The sequence below is a fragment of the Hyperolius riggenbachi genome, chromosome 3 (assembly GCF_040937935.1).
Source record: "Hyperolius riggenbachi isolate aHypRig1 chromosome 3, aHypRig1.pri, whole genome shotgun sequence".
In the NCBI taxonomy this organism is placed as follows: Eukaryota; Metazoa; Chordata; class Amphibia; order Anura; family Hyperoliidae; genus Hyperolius; species Hyperolius riggenbachi.
In genome coordinates this window covers 288,372,163-288,399,383 of record NC_090648.1, presented here as the reverse complement: position 1 = coordinate 288,399,383, position 27,221 = coordinate 288,372,163, and the positions used below count along the sequence as shown (strand labels likewise).

The 27,221-nt window shown below is 44.5% G+C and overlaps 1 protein-coding gene across 1 annotated transcript in view; it reads left to right on the top strand.

Annotated features, from left to right (window-relative positions):
• TES (testin LIM domain protein) overlaps nucleotides 1-24,712 on the top strand; it is a 69,791-nt gene extending 45,079 nt beyond the window's left edge. Inside the window, exons 5-7 of the mRNA XM_068272724.1 lie at nucleotides 15,007-15,222; nucleotides 20,910-21,068; nucleotides 23,999-24,712. Of these exons, the coding sequence (XP_068128825.1) occupies nucleotides 15,007-15,222; nucleotides 20,910-21,068; nucleotides 23,999-24,190 (567 nt within the window). The 3' untranslated portion in view covers nucleotides 24,191-24,712. The remainder of the gene's footprint in view (nucleotides 1-15,006; nucleotides 15,223-20,909; nucleotides 21,069-23,998) is intronic.
• Nucleotides 24,713-27,221: the final 2,509 nt, after the last annotated feature.

Here is a 27,221-nt window from a genome sequence, read left to right as displayed (position 1 = left end):
ACACAATGATTAAACATAGTACTTGAAGCATAACTTCAACCAGCTCACAGTGCCAATAAATCCCCCTCTATTTGGTATGTGAAAACAGTGTCGTGGAGCATCTCTCCCCCCCCCCCTCCCCCCTTTCATCGTCAAAGGGACAGATATTCCAGCATATTGCATGAAATTGAATATTCCCACCATATAAATACAGTATAGTTAATAGAGATGTATTAAAGCACTTCAGTAACCCTTCTCACACCCTCCCAGTATGTCTAAAAGCTTTGTGTAACTCTCATCACCTTGCCCTGCTTTCAGTAAAAAAAAAACATTACTCACTAAAGCATAGGAAGGCTAAGGCCCCTTTCACATTGCAATCTCACTGCAACAGTCCCAAAAAGGTCATACCGCACATTATACGCACATATAGTAAAGCATACTAATGAAAGTGTGCCTCACTTCCAAGTTAAATGTCATTACTGTCATCACTACGGGGCCCACCACACCACAGTCAATAGCCCCATAGGACTATTGCTACTTGATGTAGCATTTGCTGCGGCTGCTGCAGAGATATGTAAATGGCGCACTTTACTTGCGTCAGACAGGCCGCAACTGGAAGAAGTTATGGGACCCTATACCGGAGCAGGAGAAGACTGAGGACGGTGGCGGGGGAGTGATCTGTGCGGATGGGGCTGGAGGAAGCCCCAGGTATGTATAGAACATTTAGTTTAAGTCTGCTCTGGTTTCCCCACAATGCACCGCTACTGAATACGCAAATTCTCTTTATGCCCCTGTAGCCAGGCTTGCATCCAGAACCGCTGGTTTATAGCAGGCCTATAGCTTTCAATTTTACAGAGCCACATCAACCCCTAATGTACACAGCCTACATGTGGGGTTGATGTGGCTCTGTAAAATTTTAAAGCTATAGGCCTGCTATAAACAAGCAGTTCCTACCTTAAAGTAGCGGTAATTGGCCATATAGAAAATTAAGCATTTTTAGTAACTTTCAACTCTTTTCTATGACTCTCATATCTGAATGTTTTGTTTAAAACCCTGTAATGCCTGTGTTTTTATTTGCACATAAAAAGAAAATGAGTCAGCTGAAATAAGGTTTATTGTTAAAGTAGCACTCCAGGGTATGTTACTTGGCTTTTACGCTTATTGCATTAAATATTTGGAATGCTTACTCTTTACTCCTAACCTGTAATATGCTCTGAAAGATTGTTGAGAATGGTATGATTGATACTGAAAACATTGCTTCTTGGAGTGACCTGAAAATACTTATTTTCACACTTTTTCTTGTGTTAATTTCTCAAGCATCTCTGTGGTGTGTTTTTTTTTTTTTTTTTTTTTTTTTTTTTATTGCAGCTGTAATGCAAACAATCACCCTTTCCTAGTTATCCCTAGACTTACGGTAGGCAGTTGGTTGATTCAGCCTGCTGAATCAGAGAAAGTGTGTAACATTTCTGAAGCTGATATGTAAATGGCAAACCATTTTTTATGAGGTATACTTTACAAATGGTATCACTACTTAAAGCATCCTGTGAGGTTTTTAAGGAGGAAAAAAATCAGATACTTACCCTCTGTAGAGGGAAGGCACTGGATCTTCCAGAGGCTTCCCCTGTCCTCCACCAGGCTGTTTCATCGCTGGGACCCCTGAAGCTTGTGGCTGCACTCTCGTACAAGAATGACTGGTTGCACTGCGCTGGTGCAGGACAGCTTGCGCCTGCACAGTAGCACGGAGGTACTTCTCTGGCTCAGTGGAATAAGCTGAGCCTGTTTGGCCCTATGCTAGCCTGCAGGTTTGAGCTGCCTGCATAGTGTGGCTTGTCAACAGTCTTTGAAGCGTCCTGAAATAGCGATGGGGAGGGGGGACAGCGGAAGCCTCTGGATTATCCAGAGGCTTCCCTCTACCTACATAAGAACCCATTTGGGGTACTCCTTTACACTTTAAGTACATTTTAAAGTGCATCTGAGATGAAGGGAAGAAAATGATTTTTTCCTTGGGGCTTTTTCCCGACCCCTGCAGTCTGTCAACTCTTTAGTTGTCTCTCCGGCCCAGTTCACATTGCCGTTCTCAGCCTCGGTAAACTCCTTGGTTCAGCTCAGTCATGGACTTCTGCGTATGCATGGTCCAGGTGGCGTGTGGCCTGGAACAGCGCAAGTGCGGTGGCTTGTAACCCAGCTGTACTTCACAGCAACACGTCTGATCTTGTTCCAAGGGACATCAGCAGCAGTGGGGGTGAATAGGACACAGTAAGCATCTGGTGGATTTTTTTTTTTTTTTTTTTTTTTTTTCAGGTCACAATCCACCTCAGACACACACGCACACACACACACTCATAAGTGGAATTTCCATTAAAGTTTCACTACAAAAGAATAAAACTGAATATTTATACTGACCCAGTTATCTATTTTTTTTTATGATCGTTCTTATTTTTTTTTTTTTTCTCCTGAATTAATTCTCACTGCCTGTGTTTAAAGAACATATTGGTATGGAAGGACTCTGTGTGTTATCTGCAATAATGATTATTAGGATCAGTCAAAATACCAGACTGTGGTTCTGTTTCATATTTTCTCTTCAGAGAAATCTTACAAACCGCATGACATATTTATAGCTTGTGATTAGAATTGTCACATTATTTATGCTGCTCCCTGTAAAATATATAAATATGGAAAGTATGCTGCTGAACTAAAAGCAGGGCTTTGTCCAAATAACATATTTAGCATTAAACATCCTTGAAATAAACGACCTGTAGAGAGTACTGGTATTGCAGCACAAAAGTTGAGAAGAAACATTCGATGAAAAAGTCTGAAAAAAAAGCCTGTAAAGTATGTATGATTGCCAGGTTTGTTTGTGTAACTGCTTTCCTTTAATATTGATGGGTCTTCTCTGTTGTAACATGTGTAAAGATGGACAGTCTTTCTCATGTATCTAGTTGATTGTTAACACTTGCATAGTTTACATTGAACTGTGTTTAGGAGTGCTGTAATTGTTATAACTTCCATATGTGATTGTTCCCTGACTGTGATGAGAGAGGCTGTTATTGCGTCACTGCAGAACTTTTCAGGTATTGATAGCTCAGACTGTTGCTATGCTGCATATCTACCGTGATTGGGTGTATGCCAGGTATGCTTAGGGTTGTCAGTCCTGCAACCATGGTGCTGCTTGATATCCAGGCCACACAAAATAGAATGGAGCCAACATATGTAAAGAGAGCAAGCTGCAGTGGGGCAGGGAAGGTAATCGAGGAGGAAGCTTGAGGAGTAGAAAATTATAAATTTGGATGGCCAGTGACGCAGTTGCCAGACCTGTAAGGGCAATGTGAAGAAGTCAGTCTTTGTGAGGAGGTGCAAAATAGAGTAAAACCAGTTAGATATGAACAGTCCACTATGGGCTTCTATAGCATTTTAAAGGTCCTCCTCCTCCCCCCACTGATCATTGATTCATGGCAGATTTAATCACACTGATCCAAAACTGATAGAAATCGATGCTTCAACTTGCCGGTATAGAAATCGATGCCTCAACTTGCCGGTATGATCAGAAATTTGATTTTCGGCCAGACACGGTCGATGGCTCAGGATAGAAGATATCAATCCATGGTGGGTCGGGAGCAGTGACAGATTGACCCACAGTGTTGCACTGTATCAAACAGTGCAATACCGTGGTCCAATATACTGTGTATGTATATACCGTATTTTCCACCTTACAAGACGTTCTGAAGTATAAGATGCACCTAGGTTTAGAGGGCGTGGAGCATCCATGTTCTAGGAGCGTCTTGTAGATGTTCTCCCCCAATTGGTATCCCCCTGTGTCCTCTGTGTCCCCTTCTATCCTCTCGGGTGCCCCCTTGTGTCCCCTTCAGTCCTCCCAGGTGCCCCCTTGTGTCCCTTTCTCTCCTCCCAGGTGCCCCCTTGTGTCCCTTTCTGTCCTCCCAGGTGTCCCCCCCCCCCCCCCTCCCCCTTCTGTCCCGATGGAACTGCTTGGGGCACCCCCGAAGTAACACACAAACTACAATTCATTACTGTGGTAATTCTGGAAGTGCCTTGCTAACTTTTTTTTTTTTCTCTCTTGAGTTGCACTTCGGCTATAATGTGCGGAGCAATTTATTTATTTTTTATTTATTTATTTATTTTTAAGCTGCGATATGATCCAAACCGCACTGCAACAGCAGCACACAAGTGTAAGAGTACTCTTAAAAATGTGTTTAACATAACTGGAAATGATGATTTGATCAATGATGCACTTCTTTTTTTACACAGGCATGTCAACTTTAGTATTCTGGTATAAGCTGTCACACTCTGCTTATGCTAATGGTAAACAAGCTATAGTCTGTGCTAGTTGCCGTAGTAATCTGTCTCATGCTTTTCCCACTGCCTGTACTGTGTTAAATTGACTCTGTACACTCATCATTATCCCTCTACGGAAGTGCTTACAATAACTGTAAACACTGTGCAAAAGAAATCAGGAAGATGTTCGGTCATTTCTCAACAGAAAAAAATGTGAATGACTATTATGATGGAGGTAAAGCAGAATCCATACTATACGTTTATTGCATTATTTATAAGAGGCTCTTTTTTATATTTAAAGCTAATGGGAGTCTTTAAAAAACAAAAACAAACCAGATACTTGCCTAAGGAGAGGGAAGGCTCTGGGTCCTAATGAGCCTCCCCTCTCCTCTCCTGGTGCCCTTGTTGCAGCGGCAGCTCCTCTGTTTAAATCAGGGCTGTGGAGTCGGTCCAAAAATCCACAGACTCCGACTCCTCAGTTTAGGATTCCTCCGACTCCACGACTCCGACTCCTCTAATTTGCATATTACAATTTTGTTGATTAAAAGTATGTAACATGAAATTCGTCTCTTAACTGCCAACGCTTAGGAATTTTACAAGACAACTGAAGTGAGAAGGATATGTAGACTACTATATTTATTCCCTTTAGACTAAAACTAGTCCTTGGTAAGAGTACTTGTAAAAGGTACAAACCGGAACAAAGAACATCTATCAGGCCCTAGGCAATGTAAGTGTGGGTACATCTAAGAATGATGTGCAGGTACTCTGCAGGGGAATAAGGAGATTCTTCCTCTATTACACATTCTTCATGCACAATCTTAACTAGGTTTATGGGCGATAGACAACACCTCTGTGTTCAATGTGCACAACATTCTCAGTGGATTCCCTGCAGCTCTGTGGGGAGTGCATATGTAGAGTATAGTACTACTGTGTAACAAAGTAAACCTGAGACAGATGAAATTAAAGTTTTATACATACCTGGGGCTTCCTCCAGCCACCTTCAGGATAATCAGTCCCTCGTTGTACTCCTCCACCACCTGGATCTTCTGCTATGAGTCCAGGTACTTGAGCCAGTCGGGCGTAGTGCGCATGCACACACTCCGCCGCCAGGAGCATACTACACCTGTGCAGCACTATTGCGCAGGTGCAGAATGTTCCTGGCTGTGGGAGCGGCATGCGGCCGGACTGCGCTGACTGGCTGAATTACCAGGACTCATAGCAGAAGATTCGGGTGGTGGAGGACAGCGAGGGACTGATTAGCCTGAAGGGGGCTGGAGGAAGCCCCAGGTATGTATAAAACTTTACTTTTCATCCGTCTCAGTTACCCTTTAATTTGTAGTCACCAAACCAAATTTTAATAACATATCAAATTATTTGATTTCATGAGCAAAGAGAGTGCATACATTTGCATAAATCAGCATCAATGCGGAATTATTTCCATCTCGTTGACCATCTCTATTAGTGACACGGCTACACATCAGGGTTTATTCTTACAGCATAGATGTTATTTAGTATATATAAGAGATTCCTGTGTACACATCATATATACAGTCACAATCAGATATGTATATCTGACCTTAAAAATACGGGGACTGCTTTATTGAAGCAGCACAAGTAACTAATTTTGATTGGTTTATTTCATTTTTGTGGACAAAGCACAGCTATTACTGTATATATACTGTATATATACATTATTTTTAATGATTATTATCTGAGAAATAGAACATTTTATCATATTTTCTATTTTAATTACAGTTACAAATTCATTAGGAGTCGGTGCATTTTTTCCCGACTCCGACTCCAGGCACCCAAAATTGCCCGACTCCACGACTCCGACTCTGACTCCACAGCCCTGGTTTAAATCTCCCGCTGCGGGGGACTTTGGAAGTCTTCGGGAGCCGAGTCCTCCCAAAGACAGGCGGCTCTATACTGCGCGAGAGAGAGGGTGCATGCGCAGTCTGGATGGCCCGTCTTCAGGAGCACTGCCTCCTGAAGACTTCTGAATCCTCCCTTTGGTGGCGGAAGAGAACATGATTTGACTAATTCAGTCACATACTGCTATGGGGGATGCTGTGCTGGAACAGGCACCGGGAGAGGAGAGGGAGGGCTGTATAGGGCTCAGAGCCTTCCCTCTCCCTAGGTAAGTATCTGGTTGTTTTTTTGTTTGTTTTGTTTTAAAAGGTTCCCATTGGCACTTGGTTTAGAAGTTCACTACCACTTTAAGGTATCAAAAAAACAAGAGGAACATAGCACCACTGCAATAATATGGTAATATGTCTAGGCGTGCTATGGGCACAATGGTACTGATACACTAAAAAGGGAGAACTAGAAACCCAATAAGCACCACACTAGACTAATGTATAAAAAATGATAATCAATTCATCTTTATTATAACATCAAAAATAATAAAAACATCTAAAAACAACAACATGGATCTGGGGTCCCCATGAGGGGGATAATGGATGTCTCGCACTGCTAATCAATGAGAATACTAATGGAATATATGATATTGCTAAAGTGCAAAGTACATCAAAAATATCAATGCAAACATGCAAAATCTCTCAATTGCCAAAAAATGAACACGTGAAGCATGAGAAGGCTGACATAGTTTAGTAGAACAATGTTTGTAAATAGTTATGATAATCAAAAGTGCAAAACAAGCAATGAGGTAGTGTTAGTATAAATATAAAGTGAATAAGTGCAACACGAGATGTGTATATAAAAAGTACATACACAGAAATTGATAAATTGCCAAATAAAAGAGGACGACAGCCAAATGAATGGCTGAGAGGTGAGTGTCAGAGAAAAGCAATCGTGCATAGGATGCACCAAAGAGCCAGAGGGCTAAAAGCAGCCGAATTACTTACTGTGTGTCTGGCAAGAGAGAAGAAACGGGGACCCCGTGGGGCTCTTTTCCCCACGGCTGTCCATATAGGGCTGTCCGGCGGCTCCCCGGGCGACACTGGCCGAGTGTCGGGGCTCCTTCTTCCGCAAACCTCATCAATGACGTCGCACACCGGCCACCTCGCGTCATCACGCCGGCCGGCGTGACAGCACGGCGCATGCGCGATCAAATCACCTGCCGGCAGTAAGGATGTCACCATGTGCTAAATTTCAGAATGTAAGTCACGGAGAGGAAAGATTTTACAATGGCCAGTCACTGACTAAATTATTTATAAATAATTATGGTTTAAAATTAAGCACTTTTTTTTTTTTTTTTTTTTTCATTGTTATTTTCACTGCAGTTCCTCTCTAAGACAAATCTGTGGTAGAAAAGAAATTTTCTTTAGAAAACCCAAGAATGGGGCGTGTAGGCCACTTGCACATTTACTTCTGCTGTAGACAGATGATTACACAAGTCAATAACTGAAACTTCTAGCGCGTTCTGTATGGTCTTTCCTGTGTGTTTATATAGTCCTGAGAGCAGAGGCGTAGCTAGGGCTTTCAGCGCCCGGGGACAAAGACTATTAATGCGCCCACTAAGGTGAAGGCTGCCAAAAAAGGGGTGTGCCCATATAATGTGGGCGTGGTTATGGGTGGAGCCAAATGTACAGGAAGTTAGCAGGCTCACGCTCACCCACCCTCCCTCCCTCAGTATGTACCTTCCAGCATGTTCCAAGACAAATTCAGCAATCATGAGACCCCCCCCCCCCCCAAGACAAATTCAGCAATCATGAGGCCCCCAACATGACCAACTCAGCAATCATGAGGCCCCCAACAAGACAAATTCAGCGATCTTGAGGCCCCCAACAAACCATGAGGCCCCCAACAAGACAAATTCAGTAACCATGAGGCCCCCAACAAGACAAATTCAGCAGTCATGAGGCACATAAATAGACAGCATTTCACATAAATAGGCAGAATGCCCCCTTAATATGGTAGACACCTCTCACCTGGCAGCAGTTCCCCAAAATACACTCACTCCGACAGCAGTGGTTCCCCAAAAATAGGTAGCCCCAGGTCTATAGGTGTCCCCAGAATAGGTGGCCAGCAGTATAGATGTCCCCAGAACAGGTAGCCAGGGGTAGAGATGTCCACAGAACAGGTAGCCAGGGGTATATGTGACCAGTATATGTAGCCAGGTGTATATCTGCCCAGTATCCGAATCAGAATCCATTTATTTTCGCCAAGTAAGTTTGCACCTACAAGGAATTTGTCTTGGCAGTTTGCTTAACAAACACAAACAAAAACAATACAAGGACAGACAGTGTGAATATTACAAGTTAAGGACATTAAAGTATAGTGGCAGTAAGCAATGTGAGAATTGTTCATTTACAGTTCTGTGCTGATTACTATCAAGTCCTAGCAGCTCTAACGTGGTTCAGCATTAAGTATGGCTACCGCTTGAGGAAAAAAGCTGTTCCTGTGTCTGGAGGTTTTGGTAGCGATTGACCGGAATCTTACTCCTGAAGGCATGCGCTGGAAGATGGAGTGAGCTGCTCTCTTTTTGCACCTGCTAGCGTAAAGATCCTGCAGGGAAGGTAAGCTACAGCCAATTATCCTTTCCGCTGATCGGATGATGCGCTACAGCCTCCCCTTTTCTAATGCTGAGCAGGAGCCGAACCATACAGTCATAGATGATGTTATGGTGGATTCGATGATTGCAGTGTAGAACTGCACCATTAGATTTTGAGGTAGGCCAAACTTTTTCAGCTGCCGTAGATGGTACATTCTCTGTTGCGCTTTCTTGACAATAGTGGCAGTGTTGTTGTCCCATTTTAAGTCGTTTGAGATCATGGACCCAAGAAACTTGAATGACTCTACCTGGGTTATTGTGGATCCATTTATGGTTAAGGGGAGGTGCTGGGGGGGGAGATCTCCTAAAGTCTATTATCCTCTCCATAGTTTTGAGAGCATTTAGTTCCAAGTTGTTGCTGCTGCACCAGGAGGAAAGCTGTCCCACCACATGCCTGTATGCAGACTCATCCCCGTTTTGTACGAGACCAACTACTGTTGTATCATCTGCAAACTTCAGAACCTTAACAGATGGATCTGTGGAGATGCAGTCATTGGTGTAAAGTGAGTACAGCAGTAGGGAAAGCACACAGCCCTGGGGTGCACCAGTACTGACTGTCAGAGAGCTTGATGTGTGTTTACCAAGTCTAACACGCTGTCTTCTGTCGGTTAAGAAGTTGGTTATCCATTTGCAGATGGATTCAGGTATGTGTAGCTGGGAGAGCTTGCTGTGTAGCAGAGATGGCATTATGGTATTAAATGCAGAGCTGTAATCTATAAATAAAATCCTGGTGTAGGTTCCTGGGGTGTCTAGATGCTGTAGTACATAATGCATACACATGTTCACGGCATCATCTACGGATCTATTAGGCCTGTAGGCAAATTGCAGAGAGTCCAGCAGGGGATCTGTGATAGATTTCAGATAAGCCATTAACAGTTTTTCGAATGCTTTCATGACCAATGATGTCAGGGCAACAGGCCTGTAATCATTTTAAGCATGTAGGTTTTTTTTTGTTTTTTTTTCTTGGGGAATTGGTACAATAGTTGAGCTTTTAAAGCAGGCGGGAACAATTGAGAGTTCTAGAGATGCTTTGAATATGTCTGTGAATACAGGAGCTAATTGGTCGGCTCAGAGATAGCGTCTGGCCCCATTTCTTTCCTGGTGTTTTGTCTTTTAAAGAGTCTATTAACATCTGATTGGCATATTGTTAGAGCATGCACATCTGGGGACAGGTCAATAGATTGTGTCTGGTCTGCTGTGTTGTGTACATACTGAGGCACCGCAGGGGGTGGATACGTTGGCTGGCAGGAAGAGTGTTCAGTTTGCCTGTTGCAGAGATGGAAATTGACTTGACCGAACGATAGTCTGTACACACGTCGGATTTGACGCGAAAACGTCCGAACGACGGAACGTTCAAACGACGGGTCGTTCGCTAAAATCCGACGTGTGTATGGGCCTGTTGTGTTTTGGCTTTTGTTGGTAGTGTCAAACCTGCAATAAAATGTATTCAGCTCATTTGCAAGCTGCAGGTTATGTAGTGAGGGGGGAGATTTATTCTTCCTGTAGTTTGCAATTTCATGTAGAGATGTCCATATTGTGGAGTCGGCGTTGGAAATTTTTTCCTCAAGTTTTTTTAGAATAATCTTTTTTAGCGTCAGTAATGGCTCTCTGCAGTTTATTTCGCAGCTTTGTAGAGGACTTTATCGTCTGTACGATATGCATTTTCTTTATCGAGGCGCAGCTTCCTAAGATGTGATGTAAACCAGGGTTTATCGTTATTGTACCTGGTGCACTTTTTTTGTGGGGATACAGGACTCTTCGCAAAAGGTAATATATGATGTCACAGCGTCAGTGTATTCATTTAGGTCACTGAAGGATTCTTTAAATAAATTCCAGTCAGTTAAATCAAAGCAGCTCTGCAGTTTTTCTACAGCTTCACTAGTCCATTTCTTAACTGTGGTCACTACAGGTTTGGCAGCTTTTAGTCTTTGGATGTATGTTGGGATAAGCTGTATAACAGCATGATCAGAGTTCCCCAAAGCTGCCCTGCTGACAGAGTGATACGAGTCCTTAGTCGTAGTGTAACAGTGATCAAGTGTATATGTAGCCAGTTGTATATGTGTCCAGTATGTGTAGTCAGGGGGTATATGTGCCCAGTATATGTAAGCAGGGATATGTGTGCCCAGTATATGTAGCCAGGGATATGTGTGCCCAGTATATGTAGCCAGGGATATATGTGCCCAGTATATGTAGCCAGGGGTATATGTGCCCAGTATATGTAGCCAGGGGTATATGTGCCCAGTATATGTAGCCAGGGGTATATGTGCCCAGTATATGTAGCCAGGGGTATATGTGCCCAGTATATGTAGTCGGGGGGTATATGTCCCCAGTATATGTAGTCGGGGGGTATATGTCGCCAGTATATGTAGTCGGGGGGTATATGTCCCCAGTATATGTAGTCGGGGGGGTATATGTCCCCAGTATATGTAGTCGGGGGGGTATATGTCCCCAGTATATGTAGTCGGGGGGGTATATGTCCCCAGTATATGTAGTCGGGGGGGTATATGTCCCCAGTATATGTAGTCGGGGGGGTATATGTCCCCAGTATATGTAGTCGGGGGGGTATATGTCCCCAGTATATGTAGTCGGGGGGGTATATGTCCCCAGTATATGTAGTCGGGGGGGTATATGTCCCCAGTATATGTAGTCGGGGGGGTATATGTCCCCAGTATATGTAGTCGGGGGGGTATATGTCCCCAGTATAAGTAGTCGGGGGGGTATATGTCCCCAGTATATGTAGTCGGGGGGGTATATGTGCCCAGTATATGTAGGCAGGGGGTATATGCGCCCAGTATATGTAGGCAGGGGGTATATGCGCCCAGTATATGTAGTCAGGGGGTATATATGCACCCAGTATATGTAGTCAGGGGGTATATATGCACCCAGCATATGTAGTCAGAGGGTATATGTGCCCAGGATATGTAGGCAGGGGGTATATGTGCCCAGTATATGTAGGCAGGGGGTATATATGCGCCCAGTATATGTAGTCAGGGGGTATATGTCCCCAGAATAGGTAGTCCGGTGTGCTCCCCAGCATGAAGGGAGCAGCGCAGTGGAGGGAGAGCTGTGAGCAGCGGTGGAGAAGGGGGGCCATCTCCCCCCCCCCCCCTTCCTTCTCTCACTTTAGGGGGCTCTCCCTCCCTCGCTGTCCCCTCCACAACTAATGTCCGGGTGGCTTGCAGCGGCGGGCGGGACTTACCTGCGTCTCATTGCAGCGCCGGATGGATCTGCCGCTACTCTGGTCTAGTCCAGACCAGAGCAGCGGTTGCAGGACCCGAACTTCCGGCGCTGGAGCGAGACGAAGGTAAGTCCCGCCCGCTGCACCCGCCACCCGGAGATTAGTTGTGGAGGGACAGCGAGGGAGGGAGAGCCCCCTAAGGTGAGAGGAGGGGGGAGATGGCCCCCCTTCTCCACCGCTGCTCAGAGCTCTCCCTCTTCTCTGCGCTGCTCCCCCCCCCCCCCCAGCCAAAAAAAAAACCCTGCAGCTCAGCTGGGCGCCCTCGGGGACCTAGCGCCCAGGGGCACCTGTCCTACCCTGACCCCCCCCCCCCCCTAGCTCCGCGTCTGCCTGAGAGTTCTTACCCATCCTTGTACATAAAAAAGCTCTCAATCTAATGTCCTTCATTACACACTCCCTCCCATTAAATCAGACCCTATTTGACCTACCTATCCTGCTTTTGTACACTGAGAGGAAAGCAGAGTACCTCGAGGAAATGCTAACATACATGCTGGATACAAAAGCTTGTCTGTTAGAAAGCATGTTAATGCATCTGTAGTTCACACTATCTATGTGCATTGATGTATTAAAAGCAACAGTGATCCACAGCATGCTAGCTTTGGCTTTGCATTACAGGACATGTGCCATATACATAACCTGCAGCCTTTTTGGTCTGAGAGAGAAACTTAACACAATGACATTCACTATTCTGTTCACACTGATATCCAAGTTTACTTACACTGGTATGAAACTCAAAAATCAATTGTTGCTCTAAAACAGTGCTGTCCAACTGCATCCAGACCACCAGGCCTCCAGCTGCGGACTACCACCTGCTATCTCTGGGCTGTGGAAGTTCCCAGAAGGGAGAGTGGCAGATTGTCAGCTGAAATTGTGGAGCAGCCAGTATGCAAGAGACCGGGTGGAGGTGGAGCTGGTGGATCCTGCAAATGGAACGAAGCTGTTATGCTGGAAACGGGTAGGAGTAGCAGCTGTAGAGGATTCTGTTCTCAGGAACTAGGAAGCAGTGGCAGCGGTGGTGCTCTGAGGTGGAAGATGAGAGCTGTGGCTGGATTGCTAGGACCACAGTGGATCCTCCTGTTGGTCTGCAGAGTGCTGGTGCAGCATAGGTCGGTGGGCTGCTCTAGATGAGAGGTCTGAATCTTCCACTGGACGCAGCAACTGTGAGCTAATGAGCCTGGTGCGTGGGGAGCTGCAGCCGAAAGGTCTGGCTGCTGGCTTGGCACTGCGTGTAGTTGAAGAGATGGTCATTTCAAGTCCCTCCATGTGGGGTTTCTTTGAGTGTGTGGCTAGGCTGTTTTGGAGTCCACGGTGGAGGGGGGGGGGGGGACTGGGCAGAGATGCTGGAGCAACTACATACTAGCTAATAAACTGCTGACTTAAAAACTAAAGTTTGGTAGAAAAAGTGCATATAATCCAACCTGCAGAGAGCTGTTTTGAGGGAAATGTTGCCAGATTATGTGTATTTTGAGGGGAAACTCTAGCCGATCAGGTCTAGGGATAAAGCAAACTAGCGGTAACCCGATTTATTGAAGTCAACACTCCACCATGTATTCTGAATAGTCTGAAAAAAACTGGCCCTCCATGCCCATGATGTTGGACAGCACCGCTCTAAAACACAGCAAAAAATTAATAGACAACATAAAAAGACAAGTCTGTCACTCCAATGCATATTTTTACACTTTACTGAAGCTAATTGATAAGAAAAACAAAGAAAAGTTCTCTGCTGCCGTGCTTATCCAGTGTGCATTTGTGCATAGTCGTTCCATGTGTTGAACCCCTATTGGGGTAACAGCAGCCTGCATTTATAGACTTATTTCCTCATATTGCCCCCAATGTCCCTACAAGGTAGGAAGGGTTCTCTTTCCCTTCCCTTATGACTACTGCCATTCTGTTGTAATGGTTTTCATTTTTAGACAACTGGGGAGACTTTACATGAAACTGGCAGATTTTCTTCAGTTTTTGTTACAAGCTGCGATATTCCAGCTCATCACTTTTAGAATATTTTCTAATAGAAGCATGCTAATTACTGCAAACGGATTATGTAACGTGATCCAGACTTCATCTCTCAGCTATGTTGGTTGTTGTGCCAAACAGACAGCTATTTTTAAACATTTGTTTTCAGCAGGCTCCAAATGCTCTTCACCTAATTTATGGTACAGCTGTTTAAAACAAGGCAGAATGTTCTTCTTCACATTAGAAGATGTGTTTGTTGCTATAGATACATTTGTGTGTGTGTGTGTGTGTGTGTGTGTGTGTGTGTGTGTGTGTGTGTGTGTGTGTGTGTGTGTGTGTGTGTGTGTGTGTGTGTGTGTGTGTGTGTGTTGCACATGTATGATGGACCCCCACTGTGTATTTGTGTATTTCCTTTTTGCGGATACAGATGGAACAGATTGTGTTTTGCCATAAAACATTCTTGTTGCTCACAAAACCTCATTCTAAGCTTCTCTCTAGTTCTGGGAAAAACGTGCATTGTAAGCAACCATCATGACTGAGGCAGTTTTTCCATCAGAGGCGTTCCGCTGGCTGGACAATGGGATGTCTGTGACTGCAGAAAAGGGTTAAAAGATTGAGAGGGCGAAGTATGTGTTGTGACCCTGCTCACAATTGGTTTGGTAATTAGCATTTTATTGTTGCGTAGGCAGGGAGTGTTGAGACTTTGGAGAAGCTCTGTAAGAAAAAAAAAAAAAAAATAAGCTATGCTGTTTAATTCCTGCATCAAGCCTAATGCCTCATAGTCACAGCAGGATTAGGAAGTCTCCCAGCAGAGCTACTTGATGGTCCATGTCACTGTCTTCATGGCACTTTGGAAATGTGGTGCATGTAGGTTTCAGGATAACATACAATATCTAATATAGAGTTATAGACCATTTGTATTTTTTTTTTCTTTAGCCTATCTGTATTCTATGCTATGTATGAAATGATGTTGTATTCATGGTTGACCTTTACAAGATGTCTAACCTTCTATTTTCCCTGTTCACTGCAGTATTGCTTCCGGTGCAAAGAGAACATGAGGGAGGGTGACCCGGCGGTGTATGCAGAGCGAGCCGGCTATGACAAACTGTGGCATCCTTCTTGCTTTGTCTGCCACACCTGCAATGAGCTGCTGGTTGACATGATCTACTTCTGGAAGAAGGGGAAGCTTTACTGTGGTCGCCATTACTGCGACAGTGAGAAGCCACGATGTGCAGGATGTGACGAGGTAAATCTTCATTCATAGTCCATAAAGCCGGGCCTTGCCTTTTTTTTTCCCCGTTTTAAATATTGTGGTCATTTTATAAAAGCTCAACGTAAGATCCTTCATAAAATTTTTAATTCATTTTCACTTTAGGCATTCTTTCAAATGGAGTTTTACAGCATAATTTTAAAGTACACCTGATGTCCAGTGTGTAGGCAGTAATGTGAGTTTAGCTAGCAACTGGTTAACTGTCAATACTACCAATTCAGAGCATGATTGGTGCTAGCTTTTTATACGGAACCTTCTGACCTCGTGTGCCGAAACACCTCCTGGGTCTTTGCTGGTGGTCGAAGGTTAGCCTGGCAAGGCTTGCATAGTTTACACTCGCAGATGTGACAGGCATTGGCTGCGTGTCAGTGTGATCCAAAATCTGGCCAGATAGCTGTGCTCTGTGTGAGAAATCACTGGCAACCTGCCCTAATTGGTGACATTGCTTTGAAAAGCACCTGTGTGCTATATAAACAAATATTTAAACACCTACAATGTAAGAAAGGTTTAACGCTTTTTTGATGAACTGACAGGTCCACTTTTTAAGTCAGGCAGCTCTCAAGTCAACTTGAGGCTTCTTTTACACTGCAAATCGTAATTGCGACTTGTGATTCTGATTTTTCATTAGATGCTAGCAACACAAGAAGGAGAACGCAGAGCCACACAATAACATACCCGTATTTCGCGCCGTAGAAGACGCTCCGGAATATAAGATGCACCCAGGTTTAGAGGGCAAAAACCAGGGGGAAAAAAAGTACTAAACCTGGTGCGTCCATATTCCAGGAGAGTCTTGTACATGTCCTTCTGTGTGTCCTCGTGTGCTCCTGTGTGTCCTCATGTGCCCCAATGTGTCCCCCTGTGCCCCCATGTGTCCTCACCCCATGTGTCCTCCTGTGCCCCATGTGTCCTCACCCCATGTGTCCTCCTGTGCCCCCATGTGTCCTCACCCCATGTGTCCTCCCGTGCCCCCCATGTGTCCTCACCCCATGTGTCCTCCCGTGCCCCCCATGTGTCCTCACCCCATGTGTCCCCCTGTGCCCCCATGTGTCCTCACCCCATGTGTCCTCCCGTGCCCCCCATGTGTCCTCCCGTGCCCCCCATGTGTCCTCCCGTGCCCCCCATGTGTCCTCCTGTGCCCCGCATGTGTCCTCCTGTGCCCCGCATGTGTCCTCCTGTGTGTCCTCGTGTGTTCTCCCGTGTGTCCTTCTGTGCCCCCCATGTGTCCTCATTTGCCCCCCTGCCTGGGTCTCCTGCCCCCCCGGATGGAGTGTCAATAGCAGCGGCAACTTACCTTTGGCAGGCTCCCGCGCTGATCCTAGATCATTGTGCTGCCCCCCGCTAGCCTCCTCTGCCTCCCCAGCCTGCACAGCTCTGACACTGCTACTGTCCTTGGCAGGATTTGGTGCTACATATCAATTGTGTATATCAAATATGTATATATATATATATAATCTATAGCTCTTGAGAGGGCCCAATGTAAAACTCTCTCACTAGGGCCCAGAGCTATCAAGCTATGCTGCTGACAGAGGCATCCTATTGGACAGGGAAAATCTGGGCATGGCTTACATAAACGTCAAGTTCTTGTTGAATTTACCCTGCAGAGAGACCCAAAGATGCAGGTAGAATAGGTGCTGCTGTAACCGTCACAAAATATGACTTTAAAATCTCATGGACAGCTCTTTAATACTGCAAAATGCAGTGTGATGTCTCTGCCATCATACAATGTGATTATTTTTTTTTTTCTTGTGATTGTGTTTTTCAATTGTACACTAGATGCTAGGAATACAAAGAGAAATGCAAAAGAAAAAAATGCAGCATGCAGGACTTTTGCGATCTGGCAAAATCTGATTGCACTAGTATAAAAGGTTCCTCTGATTTTCATTATTTTGCTGATGTCTTTGCATTTTGCATGCAATAATGTTGTTTTATACTGAACACAATTTTGCTGCATTTTCCAATTGCATGCAAAACATGAGATTAGCTGCATGCTTGTTCCTGGTGTGATTCAGACACTACTGCAGCCAAATAGATCAGTAGGGCTGCCAGGCAACTGGTATTGCTCAACCCAGAAATTCCTCTATGCTCTAAAAGATTATCAACAGCATAATAAAAACATTTCTTTGTTCCAGCTTACAGAACTCCTACAATAAATCTGCAATGTCTACTTCATGGTTTCATAGGAGCGCAGAAAGAGTTAACCTCCTGTGTTTACATATTAGCACCTAACTTTGCACCAAGCTGACACCGACATCTCAAATAAAACTTGTAGTTACTTGCAGAAAAGGGATAAGATTAGACCGGCTGTTCTCTCCAAATACACACAGGGTGGATTTCTCTGTGTTTTCCTTGTCTCCTGTGCAAGAGTTTAGGTCTGCTAAGGAAATAAATATATACTTTTCACCTCAGGCTCCCTTTAAATTACCCCACTGTGCCCATCTTGCTGATATTTCTGGCCTTGTACACAAATACCCCTGACTGCCCTTTCTGTTCCTCCAATCCTCTACTAGTGTCATCACACAGACATAACTTCTTCCCATGCATGGCTCCAAGGTTTTAATGGCAGGATGCAGAAACCTGTCTGATCCCCACCCCAAATTTTCTCCTACATCCCTTTAGGTTTGCTCTTATATTTTAAGACAGTGTCTTTAACTCTGAGATTGGCAATATAAATATTTGTGGCACATTACAGTATATACAACACTATGCTAATTGTATTTTACTATAATTGTTCAGCAAGGAAAGTATCTTTACCCTCTGATCTGGTGATCTGTGTAGGCTGAACGTTTGCATGCTAGACAGAAGGCTTTTCCTACTGTACTGACATGGCATACTAAGCAAGTTGTTACAGCAACTGGATTTCAGTCTTGAAAAATGCAGCCCCTTGTAAATTTGAAGCATAGAGGTTGTGGGGGAAAAAGAAACTACCATATATTCTCTCTCACTGTATTTACATTCTGTGCAACATGCATTGTTTGTGGGGAATGTTCTTGTCTTTGTATTTTTTTTTCTGTAATTCAGCTTCATATAAACTGTATAGATAGCTGCAGAATTCCTGTTTTACAGCTTCTGTAATTAGGCAGGGGAAACTCTTGCTTATCTATTTTTGTGAGCATTGTCTGCACCGTAAAACTGAGCTAAACTGAAAATTAATGTCAGGGCCCTTTCACACTGGGACACCGCAACACGCCTCCGGGTAATGAAAGTCTCTGGAGGAGTTCACACTCCCCACATTGCGCTGCACTGGAAGTGCCCTATCTAACGTGAGCGCAAACCAACATTATCGTGCGGCGCTCTGCGTCGGAAAAGAAGTCATGTTAATCTATGGTAATGTGCGTCTTATTGAAAAAATCCGCCAGCGTGTTCAGCATTGCACATTTGTGCAGAAGCATATTTTTAGAAATACACTTCTGCGCCTATCATAGATTGGCCAACAGGAAGTGAGCGTGACTTCCTGTTGGCTGAATGCCAGACAAGGATTACAGCATACTTATGCATAGTCCCTGAAGGCCTGTTTTTGGCAGTGCACGGGCCGCACCGCTACCGCCAAACTGTAGTGTGAAGCCGGCCTTACATAACGCGCTGAGTCATATTTGAATGCGTTTTTCATGCACAGAAAAAAAGCTGACATCCCGCAGCATAATTCTGCAGTGTGTGTGTGTGTGTGTGTTTGTGTGTGTGTGTTTTTTTTTTGTTTTTTTTTTTTTTTATCCATTACATTAGCTGCTGTGAAAAAATAGTGCCCGCTTTTCTGCATGCAAACACACATAGGGCTCTATTCACAAAGCCTTAATAAATGCTATCACAGCCGTTATAAGCCTAGTGCACGGGTTAGCGCGCGTACAGATTTATGTGCATAATGCATTTAGGTTTGCGCGTGAACTTTCCTGTTCACACCCTAACATATGGGTTAGCATGTGAACTGTGAAAGTTAATGCGTGCAAACCTGTACACGCGTTAACCAACGCACTAGGCTTATCACGGCCGTGATGGCATTTATCATGGCTTTGTAAATCGAGCCCATGGTGAGCAGAAAACTGAAAGACAAGTGTGTGCCATGCCTTAAAGAGAATCTGTATTGTTAAAATCGCACAAAAGTAAACATACCAGTGCATTAGGGGACATCTCCTATTACCCTCTGACACAATTTCTCCGCTCCTCGCCGCATTAAAAGTGGTTAAAAACAGTTTTAAAAAGTTTGTTTATAAACCAACAAAATGGCCACCAAAACAGGAAGTAGGTTGATGTACAGTATGTCCACACATAGAAAATACATCCATACACAAGCAGGCTGTATACAGCCTTCCTTTTGAATCTCAAGAGATCATTTGTGTGTTTCTTTCCCTCTGTTCTCATGCACTGAAGTTTCAGGCTGCTTGTTTCTTCCTGCAAACAGCTTTGCCCTTGTCTGTAATTCTTCAGTATGTGAAAGCCCAGCCAGCTCAGAGGACAATTTATCCAGCTTAAATCACAGGCAGTGTGCATAGAGGGGACTGGAAGGGGGAGTTCATAGCAGAACCACAACACTGAAGAACTTGGCAGCCTTCCAGACACAGGCCGACAAGTCTGACAGGGGAAAGATACATTGATTTATTACAGAGACAGTGATAGTATAAAGTGCTGCAGTAAGCCAGAACACATTAGAATAGCTTTTTGAACTTGCAGGATGATAAAAAACAGGATGCAATTTTTGTTACGGAGTCTCTTTAACATTTGTGCACATCTATGGGAAATAAACCTCTTGAGGCAAGATGCAGTAAGGGCTCAGCCACACTAGAAGCGCTTTTCTGAGCACTTTGTAATTGATTAGCGCTTTGAGTGCTTTTTAAAAATCACTCTTATTCACTTTCATTAAAATCGGGGTAAAAATCACCACGATCGCGTACACGGAAAATCGATTTTTACCATGATTTTATTGAAAGTGAATGGGAGCGATTTTTAAAAAGCACTCAGAAAGCGCTTATCAATTACAAGTGCTTAGGAAAGGGCTTATAGTGTGGCTGAGCCTTTACTGCATCTTTCCTCAAGAGGAGTATAGTGTGGCTGAGCCCTAATTCCACATTTTCAAAGGAAGTCTGTTTTTGTTACTCAGCGTGCTCCCTGTAAGCTTGGGAAATACTGAGGTGTGGTCGCTATATCTGTGCCTGTATAGGAATGCACACTCCTGAGGTACAGTAGAATCTCGTTATAAACATCTGGCTATAGTGTACACGCACTCAAGCACGCACGTAAACTACTTGGCCAGGTCCCTTGACTTCAAGTTTACTATAAAGGGATTCTACTGTAGTGCTTCCTAGAACCCCCTGTAGCTTCAGTTGCAGGGTGATCCTGGGGTCAGACTGTTTGTATTTTGACCCCCCTTCCTTCCTGCAAAAGTAAAACCTGATCTGCCATAAATGATGCCAGAGCATGTTTAATATGGGTGGATGTTGTTTCTATCGCTTGGAGTTTTAATCTGTACTGTCAAAATGTATCTTTCCTTTGTGCACTTTTATTTAACGGCCACTAGGTGGTAGTCATAAGCAAGTAGAAAGTAATGTTGTAGTGACATCTGGTGTTTTACTTAAAAAGTACAAAGTATTAGAAGAGAATTTAAATACTTTATTTAATATTGTAAATATTTTACTAATTTTTGTTTGTTTTGTGTTCTCTTTCTCTTGAAACAGCTTATTTTCAGCAATGAATACACTCAAGCGGAGGGGCAGAATTGGCATCTGAAGCATTTTTGCTGCTTCGATTGTGATTGTGTCCTGGCTGGAGAAATTTATGTGATGATGAATGACAAGCCAGTATGCAAACCTTGCTACGTGAAGAACCATGCTGTGGTAGGAGGCTTCAGTGTACATTAGTATCCGTACAATAGCGGTTATCACTTCTGCTTCCATTTCTGGGCTTTTGTCTTTTTAGATTTGTGGTGCATGTAGACAGATTCGCCAGCACCAAAGACACCCATCCTGAACTGTCATTTACATTACCACACTATTTGTGATACTTTAACAACTTAAAAAAAAAACATATACACAATGGTGGAATTGCATCAGAGTGGCCTTATGTACTGTTGTTTAGGTAAAAGTGATGTTCTACTCTGCCCACCCGAGTCTGTTTTATTGCATGTGATTTAGGATCCTCACTCCATGAGATGTACACTGTGGGAAATGTGAGGGAGAGGGGAGAACTGCCAAGATGTCAGAATTAGACATCGGTCACCATGGGGATGAAAGGAAGGATGCTTCTAACATGTTTGTATTGTTGTGCTTACAGCTAAGGTGTACTTTAAAGCAGACTTATAACTGCAGTCACTCTGCATATGATTCACTGGGATAATGTCACAGTGATGGGGCACTTTATTTGCAGACTGCATAAGGCCACCTTCTCCACAGCTGTAACAAAACAATTTTTTTTTTAACTCTAGTGGCAGGACATGGACACTGCAGTTAGGGTCTGAGGCCAATAACACAGTAGTGTCCCCTTTTCAGTTACACATCAATGCTGAGAAGTGGACACAATTGCGTTAGTGGGCTCAGGCCCTTAGTCCAATTCTGGGTTCCACTGATTCCTGCCATCATTCAGCCAGAAGGTGTAGTATGAGCCACAAGGAGGCTGGTGGCAATGGGTAGTGCGTCCCAGAAGCTAGCCAACTACCCCTGGTGGGGAGAAGGCAGAGGGGGCAGGCAGTAGCAGAACACCATGACAAAAAAGGCACCTGGGAAAAAAAGGTTGCACGGTTAGTAAAATATCGATATTAAAACCACTTAAGGACCAGGCTCTTTTTGTCTGATCTGTGCAGCGTGGGCTCTCCAGCCCACAGCACAGATCAGGTTTGCAGCATGGCGATCAGACTCCCCCCCCCCCCCCCCCCTTTTTTTTTCCCCACTAGGAGGATGTCCTGCTGGGGGGGGGGGGGGGGTCTGATCGCCGCCGGCTGCCTGTGATTTGCGGGGGGGGCTCCTCAAAGCCCCCATCTGCAGCGATTTCTGCCCTTACCTCGCTCTCCCTCCTTCTGTGGGCTGCGCAGGATGGAAATCCATCCTGCGCCGCCTAGGATAGGCCTCAGCCTATCAGATGCCGGCGATCCCCGGCCAATCAGAGGCCGGGGATCGCCGATCTCCTTTACGGCGCTGCAGCTCCGTATGATGTAAACAGTGGGGATTTCTTCCCCGCGTGTTTACATTTAGCCACCCTCCGTGAACTGACATGGAAGTGGCCGTTTCCATGTAATTCCACTTATGACCAGCCGCCGCCTATCGGCGTTAGGTGGTCGTTAAGTGGTTAAATACTGATATTTTACTATGCACAAATCTATCCCTACTCTGTCGCAGTGCGGTGTCTCCTCTCCCTGTACCTCTCTACCCCTGTTTCGGTGCCTCCTGTCCCCCGTGTGGTGAGCTCCCCGCTGCAGAGCTGAGGCCGCTACTTCCATCCGTCCTTCTGGCAGGCTCAGCAGTGGCAGACAGGCGGTCTCAGCCTGCCTCATCCACCCTCCTCACTGTCTGTCTCTCCACATCAGCCTTCTGTGACAGTGGAGCTGGGATGGATAGATGGAGGCGGCTGCCTTAGCTCTGCTGTGGGGGAATGGTCTTTGCGGGGGTAGCTCACTGCATGGGGAGAGGTACGGGGCAGGAGAGAGAGAAGCATGGTGGTGGCCGGCTGTATGAGGTGACTGTGCTGTACACTGGCTATATACACCAGCTGCTCTCTTCAGCAAGGCTCCCCTGCCGCTGTGCTTTTGTTCTGCTGCCTGCCTGTGTAGCGGCTGCTCTATGCCGGACCCGGTGGGTGAAGTTTCCTCAGCCTCCAGGCGTGTGCCGCAAGTGGACTAAACGTGCACTGCCATAGACCCCAGTGCAAAATAGCAGGATTTGGGCTCCCGCGATGGCCGATATATAGTGTGTGCTGTATTAGACTATTAAACTATATATCGGGTGCCCAAATACCACTATTTTGTATTGCGCCCATTTAGTCCACTTACAGCATGTGCCCATTTTTCCTGCTTCGGCAGAACACACCCAATAGCCTAAACAAGGAAAATCCTACAAATCCCCCATCGGCACACTCCGTAGGCTCATTCTACACGTAGGAGACTCTGATCTGATATAACAACAAAAAAAAAATCTCATCTATTCTGGCATATAGGGTATTAAAAAAAAAAAAAAAAATAGTGACTTCTGTATATGAGCCCTGGTATAACTGAACAAGGACACTTGTTGATGAAGGGCGGAGCCCGTAACATGTAGTGTATTGACATGCAGTAAAGTGAATGTTTGTTGAAGCCTGTGGAGTGCATCCTTCTGTGTTGAATAGTGTGTCTCTGTGTGGAGCAGGGGTGGTGCACCTGCCTGAGGGATTGCACCGGCCAGAAATCTCCTAAAATAGGATTGAGTATAAACCTGGAGTGATTAGCCAAATCATATTGAGGTTATAACTGAACAAGGAGGCATCCCAACATGCAGCTCTAATTAACCCAGTAACTGTCACTACCTGGTGATTTTTATTGTATTTATATTTTTTTTTGGTATGAAATACAGCTCTTCACATAGCACAGTAGTGTTGTATGAGCATCTGTGTCTAACTGGTCTCAATTGGAGGAGGGGGAGCTGAATGCAACTGTAGGAGTTTGTCTGAATTTTTCATCTACTATGGAAATTATCTTTAACCCTTGATTATGTGGCAGTTTCACAGTGCAAAATACAAATGAGAGGCAATTGGCACTTTGTTTTTAGAATATTATGCTGATTTGTTTTCTTTCTGCCTTCAGACATGCCAGGGCTGTCACAATGCCATTGACCCTGAAGTTCAGCGTGTGAGTTACAGTGGATTTCACTGGCATGCCTCGACCGAATGCTTCTTGTGTTCATGTTGCAGCAAGTGCCTGATTGGACAGAAGTTCATGCCAGTGGAGGGAATGGTGTTCTGCTCGGTGGAGTGCAAGAAGAAAATGGCTTCTTAGATAAGAGATCACCGTGTTCATGTCTGCCATGAATCTTGCATTTTCTATCCCCAGTTTAAGAAAAACACATTTCAGTCTGAGATATCAATGCCTTTTACAATGAGTGCTTAAACCACAGAACTGCTTTTTATTGAGATTAGAAGCAAATCTTCATTATTTTCTTCAAATGCTATAAATTCAGGAAGCACTTCTTTAATGAATGCATAAAAAAATCAACACTTAGTTGTATTCCAGTTTATACCAGTCAGCATTGTATTAGTTACACTGTTAAATGACCTGTTTACTGCAGCCCTTTACTGGGAAGGGGGCTCACTGTGCTTAATGAGAATTGGTACATTGCTGGAGACTGCTCTGTCTACAAATAGGAACCTGTCTGCAAATTATATGCGACTGCGACACATTATACACAAAAGTGTGGACAGAGTGCAAATATATTATAGCTTAAGTAATGGAAGAAAGATAAAAAAAAATGCAATGAAGAGTTTCATTGTAGTCACTTCAGACATGCACTGAGGAGCAGAGACGTTTTTTTTTTGGGGGGGGGGGGGGGGTGTTGGAGGTGTAGCTATGGGGGGGGGGCGGCAAGGGGGACTTATGTCCTTGGGAGCAGGTGACATATAGTATGTCTGAGGGCACTCAGTCGCCGCACCCCCACTTGCGTGAGAGGTGGTTCGCTGACCACTCTAAGTGCCTCCATTTATCTTCCTTCCCCTGCAGGGGAGTGCAGAAACATTAACAGCAGAAGACTCATTTGACAAGAGATGCCGCTGTTACAAAGGAGAGTATGCTGGGCCCGCTTCAGAGGAGGGATGACATCATCATCCCGGAATGTTGAAACATCTGAATGTTGTTACACATCTGGCTATTTGGAAGGGGGTACATTTGGCTATCATGATGGGGAAGGGGGACATCTAGCTATCTATAGGCGGGGAAGGGGGCACATCTGGCTATCTGAATATCATTTTGTACTCAACCATTGACCACGTTCTGATGCATAGCCATTCCCATTATTTTGCACAGGACAGTCAAAAGGGCACTGAAAACCCTAGCTACACCTCTGGGGTTGTGCACCTGAGTGGATTTCTGAAGTGAATACAAAAGGTGTTTGCAGGTCTTCACATGCATCTTTAGTAAATTGTCCTCATTTGTTAAAGCAAAAGCAGTCAGGTTCCTTTTGTTTGTAGGGTTGTGATATTTTTGTTGTATGATTTTTGGTTTCTGACAGTCAGTGAATGTGTATGATCGGAATCTATGCTTGTAGTATAATCTTGTCACCTATCAGGAATTATTTGTCTGCAGTGTGTGTAAGACAAATGTATGCACCACAGAAATTGTGAATCAAGGAGGTGGCAACAAACTATTTATGGATCAACTAGCTCAAGTGTTCTTAATTGTGTTACCATACTGCTGTTAACCCTGAGCGACAATGAGCACTTAAAAAAAAGCTTATAAGCAGGAAGACCCTTAAACCCTGACCTCTCATTAAAAGTGAAATTGTGACTTATCTAGGGCTTTCTCCAGCCCACCGTAGGCCGCAAAGTCCCCCTGGCGTCCTCCTGGCTCCTCCGTTATAGTAAAAGTGCGGCCTGAAGTAGTCAAGCCTGCTTCTTGTCATGACATTGATTTGGCTTCAGTCATTAAGTAAAGAAAATTAAGAAGTAAAAAAAACAACAACAACAAAAAAAAACAGTTGACCACTCAGGGGTGGCCTCCTAAATGCTGCTCAGATGTGTACAGTTGTACGAATTGCAGGTAGAGCTTTAGGAGCCTTTCATAACCTGCCTCGGAAAACAAACGTTTGCTTTCTTAAAACAGAAAGAATTTGCGATAATTCAGGTTGGAGTGAGCTCTGAGATGTCTCCCAGGGCATCACTGCTGATTATATGCAAATTAACCTTAACCACCTGTTCCCATCGTGGGGCTCTATTTAGCACCTATTTGGAATTCATCAGCACAAAATAAGTTGCAGACAAGGACTGCATTGTTCTTCTTCAGTGTTTTTTTTTTTTTTTTTTTTTACTTGACAAGGAGGTAGCAATGAATGCTGAGATCTAACTTCCTTCCTGAGATCTAACTGGTACAGGGGCCCTAAGTATCCGACACAGAGGCATAGGAAATGCATTCTACTGGTAGGTAACAGGAGAGACTAGGATTTTTAAGACTGGGGTTTTACAGGCAACTGAATAGCCGGCATTGGGACATAGCATCTGTGATAGTGACCAGAAAACTCCATTATATGGGTAATAACACACATGCACACACCAGCATTAAGTTTTTTCATCAGTTTTTTTATGTGAGGTTTGTCTAGCATAATTAGTTATGCACCCTGTGTCACTGCTTTTGCTTTTATCATGAATAAGGTTGTACAGAGACAGCCTGGATTGTAAGGCCCTCAGTACCTTATGCCAGAAAGGAAAAGGCTGCCCACCTGCAGTGAAGAGCAGCTTATGCCATAGGACATCGCTGCTGCCCAGGCACTCCATTGTACCTGTAGAAGCATTCCGAGAAATGCAGTGTAAGTGACTATGCAACTGAAAGAGAGCTCTTAAAAGTGAAGGAAAACAGATCCATGAGGTGACTGCAATCAGAGGAACCAATTGTTTGAATGGGTTAGAAAAGTTCTGATTACTCCCTCAATAGAGTTAACAGTGTTAGGGCCGGTTCACACGGACGCTTGGCGGCGTCTACCGGGAGCCTGCGGAGCGGCGGCGAGGGCACCTCCTGCCTGCCACGGGCTGGAGGAAGCCCCAGGTAAGTGGAATTTGATTTTTATTTTTTACCCACCCTCCTTGAACCTTCCCTTTAAGTGATTCGTGAGACTCTTACTGATTTATGTGTAGACTGGTCCTCCACTTATTCCTATGCCTTCTAAGCACATTTTGTAATCCCCTGAGTGCTAGGTGGTGATGTTATGATTTTAATTAAGAGTGCATTTGCACTATATGAATCTCATTGCATAATAATGCCACATGTTACATTATGCGATCCTACTGCCCATACAACTGTATGAGCATATTCACATCTCTGCACT